The sequence below is a fragment of the Arachis hypogaea genome, chromosome 9, assembly GCF_003086295.3.
Source record: "Arachis hypogaea cultivar Tifrunner chromosome 9, arahy.Tifrunner.gnm2.J5K5, whole genome shotgun sequence".
NCBI lineage: Eukaryota > Viridiplantae > Streptophyta > Magnoliopsida > Fabales > Fabaceae > Arachis > Arachis hypogaea.
The window spans coordinates 25781914-25807137 of NC_092044.1; the positions used below are offsets into that span (position 1 = coordinate 25781914).

A 25224-nucleotide genomic window follows, 5' to 3' on the forward strand; every position below is an offset into this window, starting at 1 on the left:
TTTAATATTGTTGACAATAATAATAATAATAATAATAATAATAATAATAATAATAATAATAATAATAACTCAATAAATTATTTTGTATATAAATTTATAAATTTTCGTCTAACGAAATAAGTTTGAGAAAATAAATAAATTTAATAACTTCATAAATAAGTAATCTTTAAATAATATTAGTCAAATTTAAAATTGATTTTGTTCATATAATAACAACCTATTTTCCTAATCTTATTTTGTTACATTAAATTTTTTTTATTATATACATTTTACATGAACTTAGAATATTTTATTGTTTAAAATTTGTTTTCAATTTTAATATTAAATTTGTAATTTTAAGAATTAAAATATAAAATTAAGTATGTTACATATCTAATTAATTCGTTTAAAAGAAAACTAACAACAAAAATAGAAGAATTAGTATTGATTATTTTCCACACAATACATTTGTTGCGTCAAAACGGTTTTGTACATGATATATATTTTAAATATTTTAAGTAATCTCATGTATATAATCATATGTATGATAAGGTAGGTTATGTTAATTAATTTATAGTGGATGATCCCAAACTATATATATGTATATATGTCATATTTTTTTACTGACGAAATTCGAACCAAATAAAAAATAAAACCAAATATTTAAGTTTACTTTTTATAATTGGTCTTGCAAATGAAAAATAAATTTAATAAAAAAATACATATAAAATATATTGATATAACTTTTAACAATTTTTTTATTTAAACGTGTTATTTACTATATTTAAAATATTGTATTTAGAATAATTATATTACTTTAATTAATATATATTCTTCAAAAGGACATTTAAAATTTATTATGTTGTATTAAAAGAATTAATAACTATAGTTTATTAGTTTCTCTTAAAATAAGATGTTATTTTCTTTGGTCAATCGAATAATATGATAACAAAATAGTTATAATAAACGAATAAAATGAAATGTGCACATAAATTTTTTCTTAGAAAAAAAAAGTACTCTTAATTATATATGAAAGGAAAATTTGCTAGTGAATGAGTACATGGCTATGTCAATATTTTTTTAACGGTTGATCCTAATCATAATATATATATTATATATAATTAAAATCAATGGTTAAAAATTATTGAAATATGGTTGTATTGTTATATTTAAAAGTTTTCTGATATTAAATAGACTGATTATTTAATAATATTTCTGTAGAATTTTATTTTATATTGAATAGCTTCAAATTTTAATTTTTTTTGAATAACTTAATAACAACACGTAATGCGGTAAATAACTGTTTAGATATAATTTTATTTTAATTTTTGATTCTGTTATCCACTTATGTGAACGTTGTGGATATTTTGAAATAAAAGATAACAGACTTGTTGTAACTGCCATGTATTCTATGCTTTGACTGCGTCATGCGCTTCGTGCAACTGTTACGTGTTCTTAGTGGGCAGCATCATAACTTTGTATACATAAGAACCTCTAAACCGTGAAAAATATTTTCATTTCCGCTTAAGAATGGAAATTGATAATAATACCTCCCAGTGTGTTGATAAAAGTATCAATGAAAACCAATCTGGTCAGGTTGAAACCCTCCACTCCAACAGTGTTGTTGATGGAATAGTTGCCTCTTTGAAGGTGTGATATGTTTCAATCTAAATGTATCTATTATGCACGATTGCAACTAAATTTTTGTTAATATTAATATTGTGTTTTGCAGGATTTGCACATTAAAATAACTGACTTGGAGAGATTGTACAACAGTATGAAGGGAGAGATGGCCATTCTTCAAGTTACCGTATTGGACCTTGGAGACCGCCCAGCAGCTCCTGATCAAATGCCACAACGGCATTATCTAGCTGACGGGTCAAAGGGAAGGAAGTACTTGAGAAAGACTATGCAAACATAGAAGAAGATATTGATGTCATTCTTGGTGGAAGCGAGCCTGAGAATACTAGTACTCCGCTGAATGAAAAATCTCAAAAGATAACAATTATCAACCTGAAGAAATGATAGCACAATCACGAAATGTCAATTATACTCGCACCTATCTTCGTGAAAAGGTATATCTGTATATTAGGTATTTGTTTTCATTTGCAGCATTCGTATATTTTAGTTATTAATTTTTTAGTTATATTTTTATATAATTCGTGTAGGCAAAAAAAGCATCCAAAGCTGCTTTGAACTCGTCACCGAAATGTCACAACTCAAGTGAAAATATCTGTTCTGGGCGAAAGAGGGGCAGACCAAAAGGATCTAATGGACCTAGAATACTATCAACTGAAATTGGTTGTGTACTCCCAGTTGAACTGAAGTCTAAATTTCGTCAAACTGGCTTAGTTTGGTAAAGCTTTTGCTTTTTAAAAGTAGCTTATGAAAGCTGTCTTTTAAAAGACAAGCTTTTTAAAAGCTGCAGCACTTACGTTTGGTAAAATCAAATTAAAAATGGCTTTTAATAAGTACAAGCACCATAATTGTGTTTGGTAAAACAGCTTTTAAAAGTTGAAAAAATTATAATAAACATGTTTATAACAAAAAAATAATTTTTTTTTCAAATTCTTTAAAATTTTATATAATATTTTAAAATAAAATAATGTTAAAATAAAAAATTCATAATAAACATAAATATAATAAATAAATTCTTCTATTTTTTAACTTTAAAATTTTATATAAGTATCATAAAAATTTATTTTATCCTAAACATCATTACTAAAAATATTAAATTACCTAAATTACTATAATCTAATTTTTTCCACCAATCAAACTTAATGCTATATTATTTCGAACCATCTCCATAGTTCCAAGAAACTCATCTCCAACTTTTTCAACTCCATTTTCAGCTTCACCTTCATCGCCATATCCATCTTCTTCTTCAAGCTCAACGTCCATCTGATCATATTTTTTAAACTTACGATCACTTGTAGAATAACGTCTAATGTAGTTACGCAGAGCCATTGTTGCAATAACAATTTGAATTTGTTTTTTATAGCTAAAACTAGGCATATCTCGTAAAATTTTCCATCTCTTTTTCCAAACTCCAAATGTACGTTCTATCACGCTTCTAAGTGAAGAATGAGCATAGTTATATATTTCGTAGTATCCAGAAGGTCCATTAGCACGACGAAATTCTGGCAAATGATATGTTGCTCCTTTGTATGGTCCTAGATAACCTTTCTTTTCTGGATAGCCTGCATCTACTAAATAGTATTTACCTGTATATTATTAAATGAAAGAAAACATGATAAGAAATTAAATCTATATATGGAGTATATAATTTAATCTTAAAGATAATCAAGTATTACCTGGTGGAGGTTTTGGAAAGTTCAACTCAGATGTACCAATTGCATATAAAAATACTCTTGTGTCATGAGCTGTCCCTTCCCAACCGGCCAAAGCAAAAGTAAATTCCATATCAAAATTACATGCAGCCATAACATTTTGGGTTGGAATTCCTTTTCTACCAATAAATTGAATTTGGTCTTCAGTAGACACAATCACTGGCACATGAGTTCCATCTATAGCACCAATTGCATCCTATGATTAACATGATTAGAACATTAATTTTACAAATACTATAAAGCAAATTTAATACCAATACATGCAATGAAAGATAATAATTTTTTTGGTAATTATTTATAATATTTTTTAAAATAAATAATATATAAATTACCTTAAAGTGAGGCCAATATCTATCATCATTCTTTAATTTTGTAGGAACTTCTTTAAAATCACGATCCTTTGGTTGTATAATGTCTATGGCCATTTTGCACACAGCTTGTAGCACTTCTTCAAATTTTCGACTTATTGTTTCACCGGAATGTTGAAACCGCTCCTTAGTTGACTTATTTGAGTTTCCACCTCCTAGTACAAATAGGAACATTGCTAGCATTTCTGCAGCACTTATTCTCCTTGAGGCACATAAACCATAGTTTGTTTCCAAATCATAGCATAGTCTTTTGAAAACATCTTTTTCCATCCTAAACATGCTGCAACAACGGCTATTATTCCCTTCTAATATCTCTTTAAGCCATTTGTTTTCTGTTTGTGTAGAAGTCATGCATGGTCTTTTATAGATATACTTATTATAATATTGGAAGACCAAACATGTTGTAGAAGTTAAAACTCGATCAAATTCTTCCTCTTCCTCTTCATCATAATCAATTTCCATATTCCAATGCACTGTATAATAATTATATTAAAAGAAAGAATACAAAGATTAAAAAAATAGAATAATATATCAAGAAAGGAAAGTATTGTAATTTTTATTTACAATAAAGAAGATCAAATAAAATAAACAAATCCAAGCAAATGAATGTAAACAGCAGACACAACTCATGGTCTATAAAATGAATGTAAAAAAATCTTAAAAAAGCTTTGTAAATAAATTATTCTCCTTCTCCTCTTGGACATTCTTTTCGTTCATTAACCACGCAATTTTGACTTCTTTATGCTTTAAGGCAACGAACAGCTCTCTTTTATCTTTATCCAAGAAGAGTCGAGTTGCAAACATCTAAATTTGTCCAAGTGGATCTATATCCGGTATAGCATCCAATTCTTCTATTGCTTGAGTTATACTAGGTCCCAAAGTATCATTTTTATTGGAGCTCCTACGTTCCACAGCCTCACAAAGTCTATCAATTTGGTGTGACAATTTCTGAGCACCTCCAACTTTTTTTGCTTTCTTGTAAGTATTAGCATTAGTGAAATTTTCCCTTTTTCTTTTAATGTTTATCACACTAGACTCAGGCTCTATATCAGAATCTTCACTATCTTCAAGTTGTGTATCTTTCTCAATTGAAGAAGGAACTATTCCAGAAGATGGAGTCCAAGCATCTTCTCCTGTTGCAGCTGTTCTTTGAAACATCCTATCCAATGTTGCCTCAAAATCTGGATGAATCCCTTCTTTTCTAAATTTTTTAGCCTTTGGAATAACCTACATAAAATATTGATACTTAGTACTAATTATATATATCAATATGTATGCTATTATGCTTACTAAACTAAGCTTAAGAATACTAACCGCTAATTTTTTAGCCCACCACTCTTCACTTGCATCAATTGTCTTTTTAGCAGAATCCCATCCAAGTCCAGTCTCGTTCCCTTTCAATTGCTTCCAATTCTTCCAATCTACTTTCAACTGATCCCATTTGTTTCTCAATTGTTTTCTATTATATTCTTTTCTCGTAACTTTTGTGAATTCAGCTATCAATTGTTTCCAACCTTTGGTATCAAAATGTGTGCCCGGTTTGCTACCAGCTTCAATACTTTTCACACACAAAGCACAAAAGATGTCTACTAAATTTTTGTTCCATTGTGCAATTTCTTTTCCATCATTTTTCTCTTCAGATGTGATCAAATTCATTGTTGTATCCATCAAACTTATCATATGATAACAAAAATTATTCCATAAGTTCATACAAAAATTGAAAGATTGAAAACAAAGTAAATCATAAAATTTTAAGTCAGGTATACCTAAATACTTGTTATGTGGTACACAATAATAAATTTTATAAAGTATTATTATCAATTAATAAGACTAATAAACATACAATATTATTCTATTCTAGTAGGCTAATAATAACACAGGAACTGGATATATTATAAAAACAAAAGAATCATAGAATAATTAATTAACATTACTTGAAAAAAAAATCACAAGAAACAATAAACTGATAATATGATTCATGAATCAAATTTTGGAGTTCTAATTGAATCAATTAACACTTTATTTTGATACTAACTCAAATTTTAGAGACTAATAATTAACATATTTACTTGATTTATTCTCTGTACTAATATAAATAGATTTATCATTAGTCAATAATAAAATTTGTATGTAATCCAATGTTAGTACTGGGTACGTCCATTACCCACCTATGTATATTGGCTCACCTTTACAGATCATAAAAAATGGGACACATATCTCAAATAAATTACTCTTATGATTATATATCTATATTTACATATGTATATACATGTTGTTATTATAATTTGGACTAATGCTCATGCAAAAAAAATTTTATGATTGGTTTTCATCAACCTCTTCCCGTTTCAAAGAACAGAAAAAACAAACAAACATAATAGATCTACTGAAAAAATACAAAATTAACGCAAAAAAATAATATAAATAGATAGAAGTTCATACCTAATATGTGATAGAGATGTATTTGTGTTGAAATTTGTGAAGATTAGGTTGAAAAATGAAAAATATATGAAGATTGTGTTAGATTTTATGAAGGTTAGGAAGAGAAGTTAGAAATATATGAAGATTTTAATGGCAATATAATAGCGGGAAATATGTGCGGGAAAATGAAAAAAATTTGGTAAGCATAAGCCAGCTTTGAAAAGCTCCCTCCTAGGTGCTTTCAAAAGCACCCCTAACTTTTAAAAGCCGCAAGCACAAGCACTTGAGCTTTTTAATTTACCAAACGCAAAATGACGTGCTTGTGCTTTTTAAAAGCACAAGCACCTCCTGAAAAAGCTTTACCAAACCCAGCCTAAGGAAATGCAGTTGACACTACAAGAATGTCAAATATCACTTTATGTATTTGGCCATGACCTATACGAAGGGTAAAAAAATTCAGTTAGTTACTTAACAAAAATAAAACATAGATATAAATAAGTTATATCTTGATGTCGAATATTTATTTCTTTGTCCCTTGTATTCGTAAGTTTTTATATAACTACAATTTTTTTTATCTACACAGGGAAACTCTGTTCAAAAATAAAAATATTGAGATGAGTCGAGCAGATTTTCAGTGTCTCATTCCTGGCAATGAAGTTCTATCTAATGTAAGTAAATATGGTAATTTTTATTAGATTCGTGAAAAATATGCTTTAGTAATTTACATATTTATTTTCATGTAGATTTTAATGCTGGCTGCCCTTAAAATAACAATGACACAACGTATCGATGATGCCTTCGAAGATATGTCCAACAAAATAACAACTTGGTCTCTACCACCACAATTTGGGGTAAGAAATTTCGATTACTGAAGCAAATTTATAGTCCCACTGAAACTAACGATGTATAATCTCAAAAATTAGGTTGATGCCCTTAACCCAGATATGCTACGTGAAGAGGTGTATGAGAAGTACAAAAACATGTGGATGCCGAAGTCTTCTACATTAAAATATGTATTTTATTCTCACTCAATCTCTATTTAGATTTTTTTTTTACTCTAATTGTCTATGAATATGTCCACACAGATATATGTTCCACTCATTGACGACATTTTTCACTGGTTCTTGATGGTAATATCTATTGACGAGGGAAAGGTGTACAAACTTGATTTATATCCAAATCTAAAGTGAGATATCTCCAAAAAATTCGTCATGAGATGGACGGTGATATATTTAATCTTCTTCGTGTATTTTTAGTTGTTGATAGCAGAGTAAACTATATATTTTTTAATACTACCTATTATTTCCTAGTAGTTCATATGATGCTACTATAAATGTATTATGCATAATAGAAAATAATTTTTTAAACATAGGTTTTAATTTAATTTTAATATTTTTCTGTAAATGTTATTTAAAGTTTATTCGTCATTAACATGTTTTTCTAATTCATTTTGCTTTGGGCCATAGCTCGGTCTACTAGATTTCATTTTCTCTGGTCCGTACTCCAGCACTAATATATTAGACAAAAAAAGCATTCCAATGGACAATTGGCCTCTCTATAATGCTCGTGGCATCCCTGATTGCAACACAAGGTATAGAGCCTATTTTATTGTGATATGCTTGTTAACTAGATCATGAATAGTAATGATCCTAATTATTTAAATGACTTGAATTTTATAGTGATAACTCCGCTATTTGGTTGCTTGAGTGGATGGCAATGGAGGACATGTTTCAACCCAATCTCACTGCTAGGGTAAGTTAACAAATTTCTACCTTGTGTACTTTTTGTTTCTTTTGACACACTAATTAATTTAACTTCTACCTTTTGTAGCCTCCTGATTCCAAGATTCGAATGCTTGCGGCATGTACAACTTTAAATGGGACTCACAATGAATACAATGACATGGTCAGACATCGTTCTGCAGCTAGATGGAAAGCATTAGTTGGCAATTAGATAGTTACCCTATTTATTACTAGAAAAAGATAGAATGCATTTGATTTGATTGTTTGCTATTTATGTTATTTGTTATGGGACCTATTTATTAGACCAATTACTTTTTTTTCTGAGTTTTTATCCATATTCCTTAATATTTAGGATTTTTTAGTTACACAGCATATTATTTTGTCGTTGAAATTCAATTATGTACTCCCTAATTCTATTTTACTCAAAATTATTTATTTTTTTCCTAGCCTAATGTAATATACTAGTAGATAAAATAATCTATAGCTATATGGCAGTAAAATAATATATATATATATATATATATATATATATATATATATATATATATATATATATATTCTCATTACAAAATGTTGTGTTTTAGTAAACTAATTATTTTTTCATTTAGCTAGTATGTTGTTTATAGTAAACTTAGAATATTCACAAATTTAAATTTTATTTGGGTGAGTTTATATAAAAATTTAATTATCTTTATTCAAAAAATTATTTTAACAAATAAAAATACATTTTATGTTTAAGTATTTTAAATAAAAAATATTTTTATTTATTAATTATATATGAGTACAATAATATAAAAATATTTTTTATTTATTATTATGTGAAAAATATTTTTTAAAGTAAAGTAATTTTAAATTGTGTAATTTTTTAGATGAATAACGAATAAATGACCATTTTTACCCATGAGAGATGAAAACGCTGACATTCGTACCCATGATAGCCCGAAACTAGACTTGTACCCATGAGAGATGCGGTCCGTGTGACAAAAGTGACCCGCCTTGGTTCTGAGCTTGGTTCGTGGCATTCCGAACCTACGTGGCACTTCCATAATACATAAGTTATTTTTCATCATGCAGATTGTTTAGTTGAATAATACCCAAAAAAATTCATACATTGTAATAAAAAGATAGAATAATTAATTAACAAAAAATAAATAAGTTAGTTGAATTATACAAAAAATATAATTTAAGTAACACAAAAATTATAGTCATAAATTTTTAGTTCAAGAAGTACTATATGATATAAAATACTGTAAAAGATATATTTTGCATTACATTAAAGAATTAATATGACAACTACGATATTTTTTAGGAAGAACGGATAAAGGCAACAAAATAAAAAATTATCCCATTTACTGAAAATAATTAAATTTTTTCTATACTATGTACGTATATGTAATTTTAGATTTATTTAAATAACATAAAATTTAGAAAAGATATTCTCGTCCTAATGCGTGTATTTTATAAGTGATTGCCATTACAATTTAAATTTTGTACATATATATAAAACTATTATTAATTTTAAATTTAAAACCTATCAAAATTAAAAATAATTTGTATTGAACTTAAATTAAATTTTAGGTTTAACTTTCAAAATTTATTTAATTTAATTCAAATAAATTATTTTTGTCTATTTTTATAATTAAATTTATATCTCACTTATAATATATTCTTGTTTTACTAAGTAATCTTACTAAATTTTTAAAAAAATTAAAAAAATATAAAAATAAAAAGATAGATAAATATTATTTAAAAAATATTTTTTATAAATTATATATGTCCTGATGTAGTGCTAGAAACTTTATTATAATTATATGTTAGATACAATGCACTCAATTTATACACGGACTTTTAAACTATATCTTAATTGTAGCATTTTAGTAGTTGACTATTTTTGTTATTTACATTTTTCTATCTGTAGCATTGAATATTGAAAATAAATATTATAAAAATTGAGCGCCTTAGTGTATTTTACATCGTAGTTCAGATTAGTTATAAATTTTCTTACTAAAAACAATAGCTATTGCCTATGGATATGATATTAAACTTTAGACTCAACTTAACAACAAAAATATAAAGTATAAACTAAAGAAAGGTGAACTGGTAGTACAATTCTGTTATTTCTCTAGTATGATTGTCTCTCATTTCTACCTTAATAAAATAACAAACCCGTTATATACATTGCAAAAAAGCTCATTAACATTTTCGCTTTCTTAAGTCATTCTCTAATTATGTGACTTGAATAGAATATCTGTGTATTAGCATCAGTACCATATAATTCACCTTTTAAAATGTGTTATTCTTATAATGTATTATCCAGATGATTAGACCAAATAGTGATTAGGAATATTCTTAATATTTGTATCCAGTTGCATCATATTTCGTTCAACTAATACTACCTTAGTTTTGAATTACTTTTTTATAATGTGAAAAAGAAAAAATAATTTTAATTTTTATAAACCAATATATCTTTTCATGATGTAGTAACTATTAAACAGAAATGTATCCTAAGAGTAATAGCATATATAATTTTCACATCTATTATTGAAAAGTTAACCATAAAAATAGATTCACTTATCCTATAATGTGTATAACCAGACTTAGATAATATAGCATGGTTAGGCTATCATATTTTTTTTTGTAGAAGTCAATATTAAGTTCGCAAATGTGAATAAATAAAACACATGTATCGAAAGAGTAAATTACGAATAAATACAAAAAAACTTTTATTATTGTCCAATAAACTTCTTACACTAAAGCTTAAAAAAAATAAAATCCATATTCATCTTTCATCAAAGGCTAGACCTCTATAGCTAATGATATTTGCCTTTCTGATTAGCAATGGTCACATCAAAATCCTACAAGAACAAAAAAATTAAAATTAGACCATGTAATGTAATTGATAAGAAGCAATATCTTAAATACTCACCATTTCATCGATCTCCTCCTCACTGGTTTGACTAGACCAATCGTCATCATCTTCGGAACCTCCTTCATCTCCACTTTCCATTTGATTATGTTCATCTCCACGGCGACAATTTCGCCGATTGTGTCCTATACCGTTACATCTGCTGCACCGGATCCTTCGCCTTTTCTTTTTGTCCCTAGATTCTTTTGAAGTAGCATCCGTCCATGTTTTGAATTTCTCACCCGCACTTTTAGAACTTCCCTCTCTATTCTTTTTATGTTTGGCAAATAATTCAGCCTTTTTGTTTCTGACCCACTCCATAACATCCTTAAAATCACTTAAATCTCCGCAAGCAGCAAATGGCAAGCCCTCCAGCTCATCATTCATAGCAGCAATCCTACTCTCATAACTTCCATCTCCAACTAACGATCCCTGCTGCTCCAACCTTATATGAGCCTCTTTTGCTTTCATGGTCCACCGCCTCAATATCAGTGACTCAGGTAACTCTGTAATTTGAAGATATATCAACAGACGAATGATATGAACACATGGAATGCCAAATGATTCCATTCGTTGACATGAACACCTAAACTCACTGCTACCAGGCCAATAAGATACAACCCATTTTCGTGTTAACTCACAATATTTTCGTACATCATAGTTCACACTACATGAAGTCTCTCGCCAATCAACTATTATCACACTTGACGCTTTCAACAATAATGATCGAAACAAGTAGAACACCTCCCTTGTATAAACACTTGCTCCTGATCGCTCCAATGCTTGCACCTGTGTTTGCATTATCGGAAACCCGTATGAGGTGTAATAGTCAGCCTCAGCCTCATTATTCCGCAACAAACCCATCCACCGGCGGAAGTGATGGAGGAATTCCTTAATGCTATAGCCAGATTTTACAAACCTAGCAACTTGCGAATGTAGTGCCTCACACCTCGATGTAGTTCTCAACCCGGCAAAGAATTTGCCTCTCATATGTGCTGTAGCCCACATATCTTTAATCCCATAAGTGGTCTCAACCCACTCCATGTTCTTAACCCCAAAACTATTCACCATTGACGCCCACCTCTCCTCAAACTCATCAATCTCATAATCGCCAAGCATGCATTTCCTGAATTGTTGGGTAAACTTGGGGTTGGAGACATTGGATGTGGCATTTCTTAACAAATGCCATCCGCACAACCTATGATGTGCATCTGGAAAGACCTTTTCAATTGCAAGCTTCATAGCCTTGGCACCATCAGTTATCACAGCATTTGGTCGTTTTCCATTCATTGCTTCCACGAATCTCTGTAATAGCCATATGTAAGTTCCTTCTCCTTCATCAGCCACAATTGCACTGCCAAAAACTATTGTTTGAAGGTGATGGTTCACTCCTGAGAAAACTACCAATGGAAACTTGTACTTATTTTTCTTGTAAGTTGCATCAAAGGCCATAACATCACCAAATACTTCAAAGTCAACACGACTCTTCCCGTCCATCCAGATTAGGTGCCGAAACACACTATTATTATCCACCTCGTAGCTCCAGTAAAACTTTGGATCTAATTTCTTCCGCTTCTTTAGGTACTTCAACGTTTCGGTCACATCACTTTCCATCAATTGCCTTTGCTTTTCTATTTGGTTGTACATGTCTGTTCTTCGAAATCTAACATTCTCAAAACCACCAGATTGCTCGGCAAATTGCATATAGATTTGGGTTGTGGAAATTCCAACATCTCTCATGTTGTTCATTCTTTGAATTTCTTGATCAGTCATTCTCCGTTGCGATCTCAGCAGCCGGCTCAAAGTTGGCGGTACTAACTCATGATTATGTTCATTTTGAAATAATGTTGTATACCACCAGTCCCTACCAACATCTATGTGAACGCGCATTTGTGCTACACACCCACACCTAGTCTCTGGCTTTGGAGCTCTCTTCCTATTTGTTTCATCAACCCATCTGAAAATACGATATCCTTCTCTCGAACACACAAATGTTTGCCAGAGTATGCGCTTATCAATCTCACTTCGCCCAACCTTGAACTTCCTAATTGAAAATCTATTGACCCTCCCAAATGCATTGTAAAAAGCATACGCAATATCAAGGTCTGAAAATACATACTTCTTAGCAGCATCAACGCTCAAACCTACGAAATTAACCCGACCGATACTTCCTGTACTATTCAGTAATAGGTTTTCAACATCATTGCCATCACTATCAACTAACAATTCGTCCATTTCCTGAAGTCCATTCAACAACAACAGACCGCAACGTTCTAAATATACTTTCAAACAAGAATAAAGCTTAAAATTTAAAATGTTGGAATAATCCAGCTAAAAAGATGTACCTCAGCTGAAACATTCCCTATTTGATTATGCGATGACTCTTCGATCAAATCAACCATTTTTGTCGAATGCTATACTTTACTGCATACTATTACAACAAAATAAAACGAAAAATATTTATATTTATAAAATGACACAAGTACAAAATATTTGAGATATTCACAAGTATGAAAGTAAGTACCATATGACAAAAATAGGCACAAAATACCACGAAATGAAGTCCAAAATTCTCTTCTTCAAAATACAAAAATAATAAAATATAAAACAATTACAAATAAATCACAAAGATATATCACAAATAAAAAAATATTTTACTAACACAACATTCGCACTTCCAAAGTACAACAACCAAATCACGCAAATAGCATAATAACAAAACATAAAAATAGCACTCATGAATCAATATTACTATAAAATATATTTCCGTATTGCTTTCCGTTACTCAACCCACTATACTAGAGAAATGAATGCTAATCCAAGATTCATGTTGTTACTAGCTTCTTGCAATGAATGAAAATCATATTAAAATTATTTTTCTAGTAAATATTTTGAAAATATAGGCTTTGTGTTATTCAATATTATTGTAAATTTGAAGTATAAAAAACTACTATAATGAAATGACTTGAAAAAAGATAAAGAAAAAAAAAAGTAACATAGCACAAGTTTTTGATCTCTAGTCCAAAATATGACTCGAAACAATACAATATGACAACATAAAGAAAAACTAACTAGTTTTTATTCTTCAAATTTTGCATGTAAAGTAGATAACCGACAATAAATTTAGCAATGTCGCGGAACTAAAGACGTGGCAAAACAAAAGTCTTCCTTAATAAGAAAAATTTTAAATGCCACAAGAATCAAAGATAAAGAGTAAAAAGAATAAAAAAGGTCATGAAAATAAAAAATTTGTAACAAAAATGCTAGAAAGATTCAACTTCAACACGAGGTATTAGTTTATTAAATAGATAAAGAAAGAAGAGCTCCTAGCATCACATTTCTACAACATTGTTGACTATACATTATAGCAAAGCTCCTACCATCACAAGGGGTATTAGTTTATTGTATAACTATATGGGTTCTCTTTTAATAAATTAGAAAGTTGAGAATCACATGGAAAGAAAGCGGGGACACATTTCCACAAATTCATAACAACTCAACAAACAGTAAATTGAAGAAGCCCTCAATCTTAATTGTTACTTTATGTCTATAGAAAAATTTTATAAAAATGTTATAGAAATTATAAAAAAAATTAGAGTTGATAATCTAGCATTAGCCTTATACCATTTTTGAGGACACAAAATACCAGTTTAAACACTCCCATATCAGAAGAAAATGAACCTTTCAAAATTCCAGAATCATTAACTGATAGAGAAATAAGAGCTCCTATCAACACAATGCTACAAAATTTCTCGTTAAAAATTATTGATTATAGAAGAATCCCTAGCATTACAATCATAGAATTGCTAGAGATATGGGTTTATGGTCTGACCAGAATTCTATTTAAATACTCTGAAATAGTACATACCAAAAAATTTGTGCGATGCTCTGCTACAAAGTTGCCACGACTCAAATAACAAATCTGAAAATCCCTCAATCTTCAATTGTCCGGTTATTCCTTTGTGCCTGTAAAAACAATATTTAAATTTTACAGAAATTATACAAAATTGAACTTGACAATCTAATGTTAACTTCATAAAAATAATCTGAGCAACCATGAAACCAGTTTGAACAACACATATTCATAACTTGAAGTTCATTTTTATTTCTGTTTAAATGTTAAAAACAGCAGCAACACAGTCAGAAATCAAATAATCATCCATAAAACCATAACTGAAATCAATAAGGCAGCATCTTTTGAACTCTTAACTCTTTATATTTTATACTCCTCACTTATTTTAGTTAAGAGATTCTTTTTTATGATTGTCTCACGTTCTATAAATATCCCAAATACTCTTCTAACCTAACCTAAAGTCATCAAAGACCTCAGAAGGTATCTAATAATCTGAAGTATATCAAATGACTTTTTTAAAAGTATTTAAGATTAATATTTAGAATAACTCCTCTTCAAATAACGATATTTTATTCTTTAACCATAGAAATTGTTTTAAAGGGCCTTTTGAACTATATGCTAACATATTCTGATAATAAAAGCTTAAAAGACTTGATAAATATTTATAGTTCACTTGCTTCAAAAAAAAATTCTTATAGCACGATTGAACCTCATTCTTATATCACATATCCAAAAATCAAAAACCGAAATCAATAAGGCAACACCAAACCACACTAACAGCAGCTCTCAAAGGATAAATCCAATAAAAAAAGTATTGCCAACAGCACAACAGATTCAACATTAAATTAATTTAAAAGCACTAAACATTCTTGAATTTCATTTTTCTTTCTGTTTAAATGTTAAAAACAGCAGCAACACAGTCAGAAATTAAATAATCATCCATAAAACCATAACTGAAATCAATAATGCAGCATCTTTTGAACTCTTAACTCTTTATATTTTATACTCCTCACTTATTTTAGTTAAGAAATTCTTTTTTATGATTGTCTCAAGTTCTATAAATATCCCAAATACTCTTCTAACCTCATCTAAAGTCATCAAAGACCTCAGAGGGAATCTAATAATCTGAAGTATATCAAATGACTTTTTTAAAAGTATTTAAGATTAATATTTAGAATAACTCCTCTTCAGATAACGATATTTTATTCTTTAACCATAGAAATTGTTTTAAAGGGCATTTTGAAATATATGCTAACATATTCTGATAATAAAAGCTTAAAAGACTTGATAAATATTTATAGTACACTTGCTTCAAAAAAAATTCTTATAGCACGATTGAACCTCATTCTTATATCACATATCCAAAAATCAAAAACTGAAATCAATAAGGCAACACCAAACCACAGTAACAGCAGCTCTCAAAGGATAAATCCAATAAAAAAAGTATTGCCAACAGCACAACAGATTCAACATTAAATTAATTTAAATGCACTAAACATTCTTGAAGTTCATTTTTCTTTCTGTTTAAATGTTAAAAACAGCAGCAACACAGTCAGAAATCAAATAATCATCCATAAAACCATAATTGAAATCAATAAGACAGCATCTTTTGAACTCTTAACTCTTTATATTTTATACTCCTCACTTATTTTAGTTAAGAGATTCTTTTTTATAATTGTCTCACGTTCTATAAATATCCCAAATACTCTTCTAACCTAACCTAAAGTCATCAAAGACCTCAGAAGGTATCTAATAATCTGAAGTATATCAAATGACTTTTTTAAAAGTATTTAAGATTAATATTTAGAATAACTCCTCTTCAAATAACGATATTTTATTCTTTAACCATAGAAATTGTTTTAAAGGGCCTTTTGAACTATATGCTAACATATTCTGATAATAAAAGCTTAAAAGACTTGATAAATATTTATAGTTCACTTGCTTCAAAAAAAAATTCTTATAGCACGATTGAACCTCATTCTTATATCACATATCGAAAAATCAAAAACCGAAATCAATAAGGCAACACCAAACCACACTAACAGCAGCTCTCAAAGGATAAATCCAATAAAAAAAGTATTGCCAACAGCACAACAGATTCAACATTAAATTAATTTAAATGCACTAAACATTCTTGAAGTTCATTTTTCTTTCTGTTTAAATGTTAAAAACAGCAGCAACACAGTCAGAAATTAAATAATCATCCATAAAACCATAACTGAAATCAATAATGCAGCATCTTTTGAACTCTTAACTCTTTATATTTTATACTCCTCACTTATTTTAGTTAAGAAATTCTTTTTTATGATTGTCTCAAGTTCTATAAATATCCCAAATACTCTTCTAACCTCATCTAAAGTCATCAAAGACCTCAGAGGGAATCTAATAATCTGAAGTATATCAAATGACTTTTTTAAAAGTATTTAAGATTAATATTTAGAATAACTCCTCTTCAGATAACGATATTTTATTCTTTAACCATAGAAATTGTTTTAAAGGGCATTTTGAAATATATGCTAACATATTCTGATAATAAAAGCTTAAAAGACTTGATAAATATTTATAGTACACTTGCTTCAAAAAAAATTCTTATAGCACGATTGAACCTCATTCTTATATCACATATCCAAAAATCAAAAACTGAAATCAATAAGGCAACACCAAACCACAGTAACAGCAGCTCTCAAAGGATAAATCCAATAAAAAAAGTATTGCCAACAGCACAACAGATTCAACATTAAATTAATTTAAATGCACTAAACATTCTTGAAGTTCATTTTTCTTTCTGTTTAAATGTTAAAAACAGCAGCAACACAGTCAGAAATCAAATAATCATCCATAAAACCATAACTGAAATCAATAAGGCAGCATCTTTTGAACTCTTAACTCTTTATATTTTATACTCCTCACTTATTTTAGTTAAGAGATTCTTTTTTATGATTGTCTCAAGTTCTATAAATATCCCAAATACTCTTCTAACCTCATCTAAAGTCATCAAAGACCTCAGAGGGAATCTAATAATCTGAAGTATATCAAATGACTTTTTTAAAAGTATTTAAGATTAATATTTAGAATAACTCCTCTTCAGATAACGATATTTTATTCTTTAACCATAGAAATTGTTTTAAAGGGCATTTTGAAATATATGCTAACATATTCTGATAATAAAAGCTTAAAAGACTTGATAAATATTTATAGTACACTTGCTTCAAAAAAAATTCTTATAGCACGATTGAACCTCATTCTTATATCACATATCCAAAAATCAAAAACTGAAATCAATAAGGCAACACCAAACCACAGTAACAGCAGCTCTCAAAGGATAAATCCAATAAAAAAAAGTATTGCCAACAGCACAACAGATTCAACATTAAATTAATTTAAATGCACTAAACATTCTTGAAGTTCATTTTTCTTTCTGTTTAAATGTTAAAAACAGCAGCAACACAGTCAGAAATCAAATAATCATCCATAAAACCATAACTGAAATCAATAAGGCAGCATCTTTTGAACTCTTAACTCTTTATATTTTATACTCCTCACTTATTTTAGTTAAGAGATTCTTTTTTATAATTGTCTCACGTTCTATAAATATCCCAAATACTCTTCTAACCTAACCTAAAGTCATCAAAGACCTCAGAAGGTATCTAATAATCTGAAGTATATCAAATGACTTTTTTAAAAGTATTTAAGATTAATATTTAGAATAACTCCTCTTCAAATAACGATATTTTATTCTTTAACCATAGAAATTGTTTTAAAGGGCCTTTTGAACTATATGCTAACATATTCTGATAATAAAAGCTTAAAAGACTTGATAAATATTTATAGTTCACTTGCTTCAAAAAAAAATTCTTATAGCACGATTGAACCTCATTCTTATATCACATATCGAAAAATCAAAAACCGAAATCAATAAGGCAACACCAAACCACACTAACAGCAGCTCTCAAAGGATAAATCCAATAAAAAAAGTATTGCCAACAGCACAACAGATTCAACATTAAATTAATTTAAAAGCACTAAACATTCTTGAATTTCATTTTTCTTTCTGTTTAAATGTTAAAAACAGCAGCAACACAGTCAGAAATCAAATAATCATCCATAAAACCATAACTGAAATCAATAAGGCAGCATCTTTTGAACTCTTAACTCTTTATATTTTATACTCCTCACTTATTTTAGTTAAGAGATTCTTTTTTATGATTGTCTCAAGTTCTATAAATATCCCAAATACTCTTCTAACCTCATCTAAAGTCATCAAAGACCTCAGAGAGAATCTAATAATCTGAAGTATATCAAATGACTTTTTTAAAAGTATTTAAGATTAATATTTAGAATAACTCCTCTTCAGATAACGATATTTTATTCTTTAACCATAGAAAATGTTTTAAAGGGCCTTTTGAAATATATGCTAACATATTTTGATAATAAAAGCTTAAAAGACTTGATAAATATTTATAGTACACTTGCTTCAAAAAAAATTCTTATAGCACGATTGAACCTCATTCTTATATCACATATCCAAAAATCAAAAACTGAAATCAATAAGGCAACACCAAACCACACTAACAGCAGCTCTCAAAGGATAAATCCAATAAAAAAAGTATTGCCAACAGCACAACAGCTTCAACATTAAATTAATTTAAATGCACTAAACATTCTTGAAGTTCATTTTTCTTTCTGTTTAAATGTTAAAAACAGCTGCAACACAGTCAGAAAGCAAATAATCATCCATAAAACCATAACTGAAATCAATAAGGCAGCATCTTTTGAACTCTTAACTCTTTATATTTTATACTCCTCACTTATTTTAGTTAAGAGATTCTTTTTTATGATTGTCTAAGTTCTATAATATCCAAATCTTCTAACCTAATCTAAAGTCATCAAAGACCTCAGAGGGAATCTAATAATCTGAAGTATATCAAATGACTTTTTTAAAAGTATTTAAGATTATTATTTAGAATAACCCCTCTTCAGATAACGATATTTTATTCTTTAACCATAGAAATTATTTTAAAGGGCCTTTTGAACTATATGCTAACATATTCTGATAATAAAAGCTTAAAAGACTTGATAAATATTTATAGTTCACTTGCTTCAAAAAAAAATTCTTATAGCACGATTGAACCTCATTCTTATATCACATATCCAAAAATCAAAAACTAAAATCAATAAGGCAACACCAAACCACACTAACAGCAGCTCTCAAAGGATAAATCCAATAAAAAAAACTATTTCCAACAGCACAACAGATTCAACATTAAATTAATTTAAAAGCACTAAACATTCTTGAATTTCATTTTTCTTTCTGTTTAAATGTTAAAAACAGCAGCAACACAGTCAGAAATCAAATAATCATCCATAAAACCATAGCTGAAATCAATAAGGCAACATCTTTTGAACTCTTAACTCTTTATATTTTATACTCCTCACTTATTTTAGTTAAGAGATTCTTTTTTATGATTGTCTCAAGTTCTATAAATATCCCAAATACTCTTCTAACCTAATCTAAAGTCATCAAATACCTCAGAAGGTATCTAATAATCTGAAGTATATCAAATGACTTTTTTAAAAGTATTTAAGATTAATATTTAGAAAAACTCTTCTTCAGATAACGATATTTTATGCTTTAACCATAGAAATTGTTTTAAAGGGCCTTTTGAACTATATGCTAACATACTGATAATAAAAGCTTAAAAGACTTGATAAATATTCATAGTTCACTTGCTTCAAAAAAAATTCTTATAGCACGATTCAACCTCATTCTTATATCACATATCCAAAAATCAACAACTGAAATCAACAAGGCAACACCAAACCACACTAACAGCAGCTCTCAAAGGATAAATCCAATAAAAAAAATTATTACCAACAGCACAACAAATTCAACATTAAATTAATTTAAATGCACTAAACATTCTTGAAGTTCATTTTTCTTTCTGTTTAATTAGTCTAACCAGCAAAATTCTAAAAATATGAGCGTACTGAAAAGAAAACCCAAAAAAGAAAATCTTTTTTTGGGACTTTAGGTAATTAAAATACAAAAATGTAGCAGATCAGATCAGACTTCATTCAAACTTCAAAATTTAAAGAGAAAAAAAATAGAATAAGCAGAAATCAGTGAAAACAGCAGGATAATTTCAAAAAATCCATAACTAGCAATAATTTCAACAACACAAAATCAATTATCTGATTTACATTCACTAGTTCACATTCATAAATCAGTCAAATACTCAAATCACTAAACAGAGCATAAAAGTAATAACCGAAAAAGTGAAAGCAGTGCCACTAACCTTCGATGGACAGCAGGACGGCGAGTGGAGAGACTACGGCGAGTGTCGAGGGGCGAGGGGCTACACGACGACGAGCTCCTCCAAGCCTCGAACAGAGAAGCCAGCGAGGATGAGGACGACGTGCCGAGCTAGGAGACAGGGCCTGGGTTCGGGACACGGGGAAGAACGGAGACGCGGAGGCACCGACAACCCCGGACGGCGGCGGCAGAACCTTTGAAGAAGCTAGGGTTTAATTTTTGTTTGGGGATTTTTTGAGATGGTGAGAGTGAACAGGGGGAGACTTGGAGCACGACCACAACGCATCGAACGATGGCAGTTTCTCACTCCCTGCGGCGGTGGCCCCTGAGCACAATGGACGGTGGCGTCGCTGTCTCTCCTTACGGCGGTAGAGGATGCTATAACAGGGTTGAGAGTTCTTTTTTTTTTTTGAACATTACAGGGTTGAGAGTTGAGAGAGGGGTTTAGGTTTTTTGGTGTGTATTGTTATTTGTTCAGCCCATACGAATAAAAAAAATTAATAATAACAAATAAATTTAATTTACCTGATAACTTTTGATAGCAAGTTACTTTTCAAAGAATGCTGCACTCTCTACTTTGTCTGGAGTGCACTAGCTTTCGCCTTAGATTGCCAGCAACTCTAAACATTAAAACTTTTTATCCATTAAAATGTCACGAACTTATCCACGTTACATAATACATACTATACTTATACAAAACAATAAAACTTTTTAACCATTATTGAATGTAATTACTCACTAGACAAATGGATTATCTATCGGACCAAAGCCTCAACCACTCCATATTCCCATTTTAATCCCAGAAAAATAGAGGCAATAACGAGCTGGAGCTCTAAGATAAATAGATTCCAAAAATATTACTATAAAAGAAATTAATTCTCTTTAATTTAATCTGTTCGATAAAAATAATTCTAGAAATTTTATAAAAGATAAAAATTTATTAAAACATTCGATTTAGATTATTTCAGGATCAATTTACATGTTAAATAAAAAAAATACAATGTCAAAGAAAAACATAGTCATGCATTACATAAATTAAATTGGAACCAATATTACCCATAAATCCTAAATGATTTTTGCTTATTTTTTATCCTATTTTTATTTTATGTGAATTATTGCAGTATGTAACTATTTAAGGTTCGTTACACCTTGCAAAAAAGATTTAGTAGGAGTTTATGGTCATGGTACTAAATCATTGTAGGTTTCAACAATTTGGTATTATGAAATTTTCCGAAGTGTAAATTGTCATAGCTACCATGATTTTTACGTGATCGTACTAAATCGGTACATCTGCTACGATAAATAAAAATTATTTACCAATTTAATAAAAAAAATAAAAAGAATTACGCAAATGAGTATGAACACTGCAGTTTTACGGAGGAGAAAGTTTTGTTTCTTATTTTCGCAGCCTTTGCCAACTGAAAATGGAGTAATATATTTCTTTGCCATTTTTATACCTTTGTCTGTGAAAATGGAGCGATTTTATTTATGCTTTTCGCAGCCTTTATTAGTTTATTTGGTGACATGCATCCATCTATAGTTACAGTTATATCTTAAAAGTCAATCTTTGATGGCTGATGTGCTTGCTTTCCTTTATTTTTGAATTTTTTTATTGTTTTTTTAGCTGATTTTTTCTTTTTTTTTTAATTTCATTGTACATATTTTTAATGCAGGTATTATTTGACGGTTAACAGTTTGAATTAAATCCCTTTTATTTATATTTTTTTTTCTAAATTCACTGTATTTTTTTCTCTTTAATATTTAAAAAATAATCTGATATATTGTCAATGCATGTGGGGTTGAATGTATTTAATTTTGTGGTATATGTAGGAAGTTTTGTAAAGTTATAAGATCTCTGTTATCACTCGTCATATGTGCAGGAACAGACATAGACATAGGAGGGAGGGGGGACGCGAGTGGAGGCCTCAACCCCCTCCCCCTTCAAATTTTTTTAAAAAAATTAATAGTAATAAGTTATTATGTATAATTTAATTTTTAAAAATATTTGAAAGGGTCTTGGAGAAAAAGGCATTAACTGGTTAACCAAACTTTTTAATGAGATTTTAAGATCAAATAAGATGCCTGATGAGTGAAGAAAGAGCACCTTGGTACCTATCTACAAGAATAAGGGGGATATACAAAGTTGCGGAAACTATAGAGGGATTAAGCTTATGAGTTATACTATGAAGTTATGGGAAAGGGTGATAGAACGGAGGTTGAGAAAAGAGACACAAGTAACAGAGAACCAATTTGGATTTATGCCAGGAAGATCTACCACTGAAGTGATATACCTATTAAGAAGGATGATGGAGAGGTATCGTAGTAATAAAAGGGATCTACATATGGTGTTTATTGATTTGGAAAAAGCGTATGATAGGATACCAAGGGAGGTCTTATGGAAGGTTTTAGAAAAGAGGAGAGTAAGGATCGCATATATTCGGGCAATTAAAGATATGTATGATGGGGCCACAACTAGTGTGAAGACTCAAGGTGGTGTGACGGAAGAATTCCCTATTGGTATAGGATTACACCAGGGATCATCCTTAAGTCCATACCTTTTCACATTAGTCTTGGAAGTACTCACAGAGCACATCCAAGAGCCTGTGCCATGGTGCATGCTTTTTGCCGATGATATCGTCCTTATGGGAGAGTCAAAGGAAGACCTAAATAAGAAGTTTGAGTTATGGAGAGGCCGTAGCATGACAGAATATATGGAATGTAAGTTCAGTCTGAGAAGGAAAAACCCCAATATAGAGGTGAAGATTGGAGAAAACATCCTAGGAAAAGTTAAAAGTTTTAAGTATCTTGGGTGCATCATATAGGATAATGGAGAGATTGAACAGGATGTAAATCATAGGATCCAAGCAGGTTGGTCAAAATGGCGGAGTGCATCTGGTTTTATATGCGACAAAAAAGTGCCTTTGAAACTTAAAGGTAAATTCTATCGCACCGCTATAAGACCGGCTATACTGTATGGTACGGAGTGTTGGGCGGCTAAAAGGGAGCACGAACATAAGCTGAGTGTGGCAGAGATGAAGATGTTGAGATGAATATGTGGTCATACGCGACGCTTATTATTTTTTTTGTGGGAGAGAGCTGAGTGTATCTCACAATGATGGGAGAAGAGATGAGTTTTTCATTGCTATAGTGTGAACAAATCGGTCCCTCCGATTTGTTTCATTTTTTAAATCAACAATCACAAATCGGATGGTCCGATTTGTGTTTTTGAAAATAAAAAATTTTTTAATGTTGAAATCGGACCGTTCGATTTCTATTTTAAAAAATAAAAAAAATTAAAAATACAAAACGGACCATGCGATTTGTAGTTTTTTTTATCAAACAAATCGGACCCTCCGATTTGTACTTTACTTTTTTTTTCAAACAAATCGAACCGTCCGATTTGAATAAAACACCATATAAAAAAAACACCTAATCTTCCCATAACAATGTATTACACATATATTTATACAATATAAAAAAATTAGCCCATACGCGATTGGATAAAATAAGAAATGAAGATATAAGGGAGAGAGTTGGAGTAGCACCCATTGTGGAAAAGATGGTTGAATCGCGTCTCAGGTGGTTTGGACATGTGAGAAGAAGACCGATAGAACATCCAGTCAGGAGGGTGGATGAGATGGAAGATGGACAAAGGGCGAAAGGCAGATGAAGACCTAAGAAGACCATCCATGAGGTGGTCAAACGAGATCTACATGTAAACAGTCTCTCTGTAGACATGATACATGACAGAGCACAATAGCGTCGTTTGATTCATGTAGCCGACCCCACTTAATGAGACAAGGCTTTGTTGTTGTTGTTGTTGTTGTATAAATAAAAGTTCAGTCCAATTTAAATATTACTAATTTTTAATATTTAAAAAATAAGTAACAATATTAAAAAAAATTTAAAAAGATATTATTACTAATATTTTTTAATAAAATAAAAATTTTCAAATCTCATAAAGTGAATTCTTTTCTTTTGTGACTGTCTCTTTTGATTCATTTGGTATTAATTCTCTCTATTTCAACTGCTACAATTAAGAAATTTTTTTAACTATAAATATTGTGAAAAATAACTCAGAAACAAAATAAAAAATAAATTTCTTGCTAATTGTCTTTTAATTATATTGAAAAGAAAATTGCTAAAAAATTTGACACAAATTATATTATCAATGAATTTTATGATACAGAGAATCAACCACTTCGTTAATAAAAAATACACACATATTTTTTGTACTTTAAAATATATTCTCTATCGGTATATTTTTGTAATACATCTTATATTATATAATTTTTT

The 25224-nt window shown here is 29.6% G+C and overlaps 2 protein-coding genes across 2 annotated transcripts; both read right to left on the reverse strand.

The window, feature by feature from the left end:
- Window positions 1-2733: 2733 nt before the first annotated feature.
- On the reverse strand, window positions 2734-4159 carry LOC112709029 (uncharacterized). Its single transcript, XM_025760937.1, has 3 exons — window positions 3662-4159; window positions 3294-3525; window positions 2734-3203 (listed from the first exon to the last, which is right to left on the reverse strand). Exons 1-3 carry the CDS (start codon window positions 4157-4159, stop codon window positions 2734-2736), a joined length of 1200 nt encoding a protein of 399 aa, XP_025616722.1.
- Window positions 4160-10373: 6214 nt separating this feature from the next.
- Window positions 10374-21409, reverse strand: LOC112709031 (protein FAR1-RELATED SEQUENCE 5-like). The gene is made up of 5 exons (XM_025760939.2): window positions 20912-21409; window positions 14631-14728; window positions 13108-13193; window positions 10784-13000; window positions 10374-10712 (listed from the first exon to the last, which is right to left on the reverse strand). Exons 3-5 carry the CDS (start codon window positions 13162-13164, stop codon window positions 10668-10670), a joined length of 2319 nt encoding a protein of 772 aa, XP_025616724.1. The 5' UTR covers window positions 13165-13193; window positions 14631-14728; window positions 20912-21409; the 3' UTR covers window positions 10374-10667.
- Between the last annotated feature and the right edge of the window lie 3815 nt (window positions 21410-25224).

Coding starts and splice junctions, on each gene's coding strand:
- LOC112709031 (XM_025760939.2), bottom strand. CDS start 13,164: ATGGTTGATTTGATCGAAGAGTCATCGCATAATCAAATAGGGAATGTT. Junction 13,001..13,107: donor TAGGGAATGTTTCAGCTGAG/GTACATCTTTTT, acceptor AATGGACTTCAG/GAAATGGACGAATTGTTAGT. Junction 10,713..10,783: donor AGGAGGAGATCGATGAAATG/GTGAGTATTTAA, acceptor TTGTTCTTGTAG/GATTTTGATGTGACCATTGC.
- LOC112709029 (XM_025760937.1), bottom strand. CDS start 4,159: ATGGAAATTGATTATGATGAAGAGGAAGAGGAAGAATTTGATCGAGTT. Junction 3,526..3,661: donor GATATTGGCCTCACTTTAAG/GTAATTTATATA, acceptor TGTTAATCATAG/GATGCAATTGGTGCTATAGA. Junction 3,204..3,293: donor CTTTCCAAAACCTCCACCAG/GTAATACTTGAT, acceptor AATAATATACAG/GTAAATACTATTTAGTAGAT.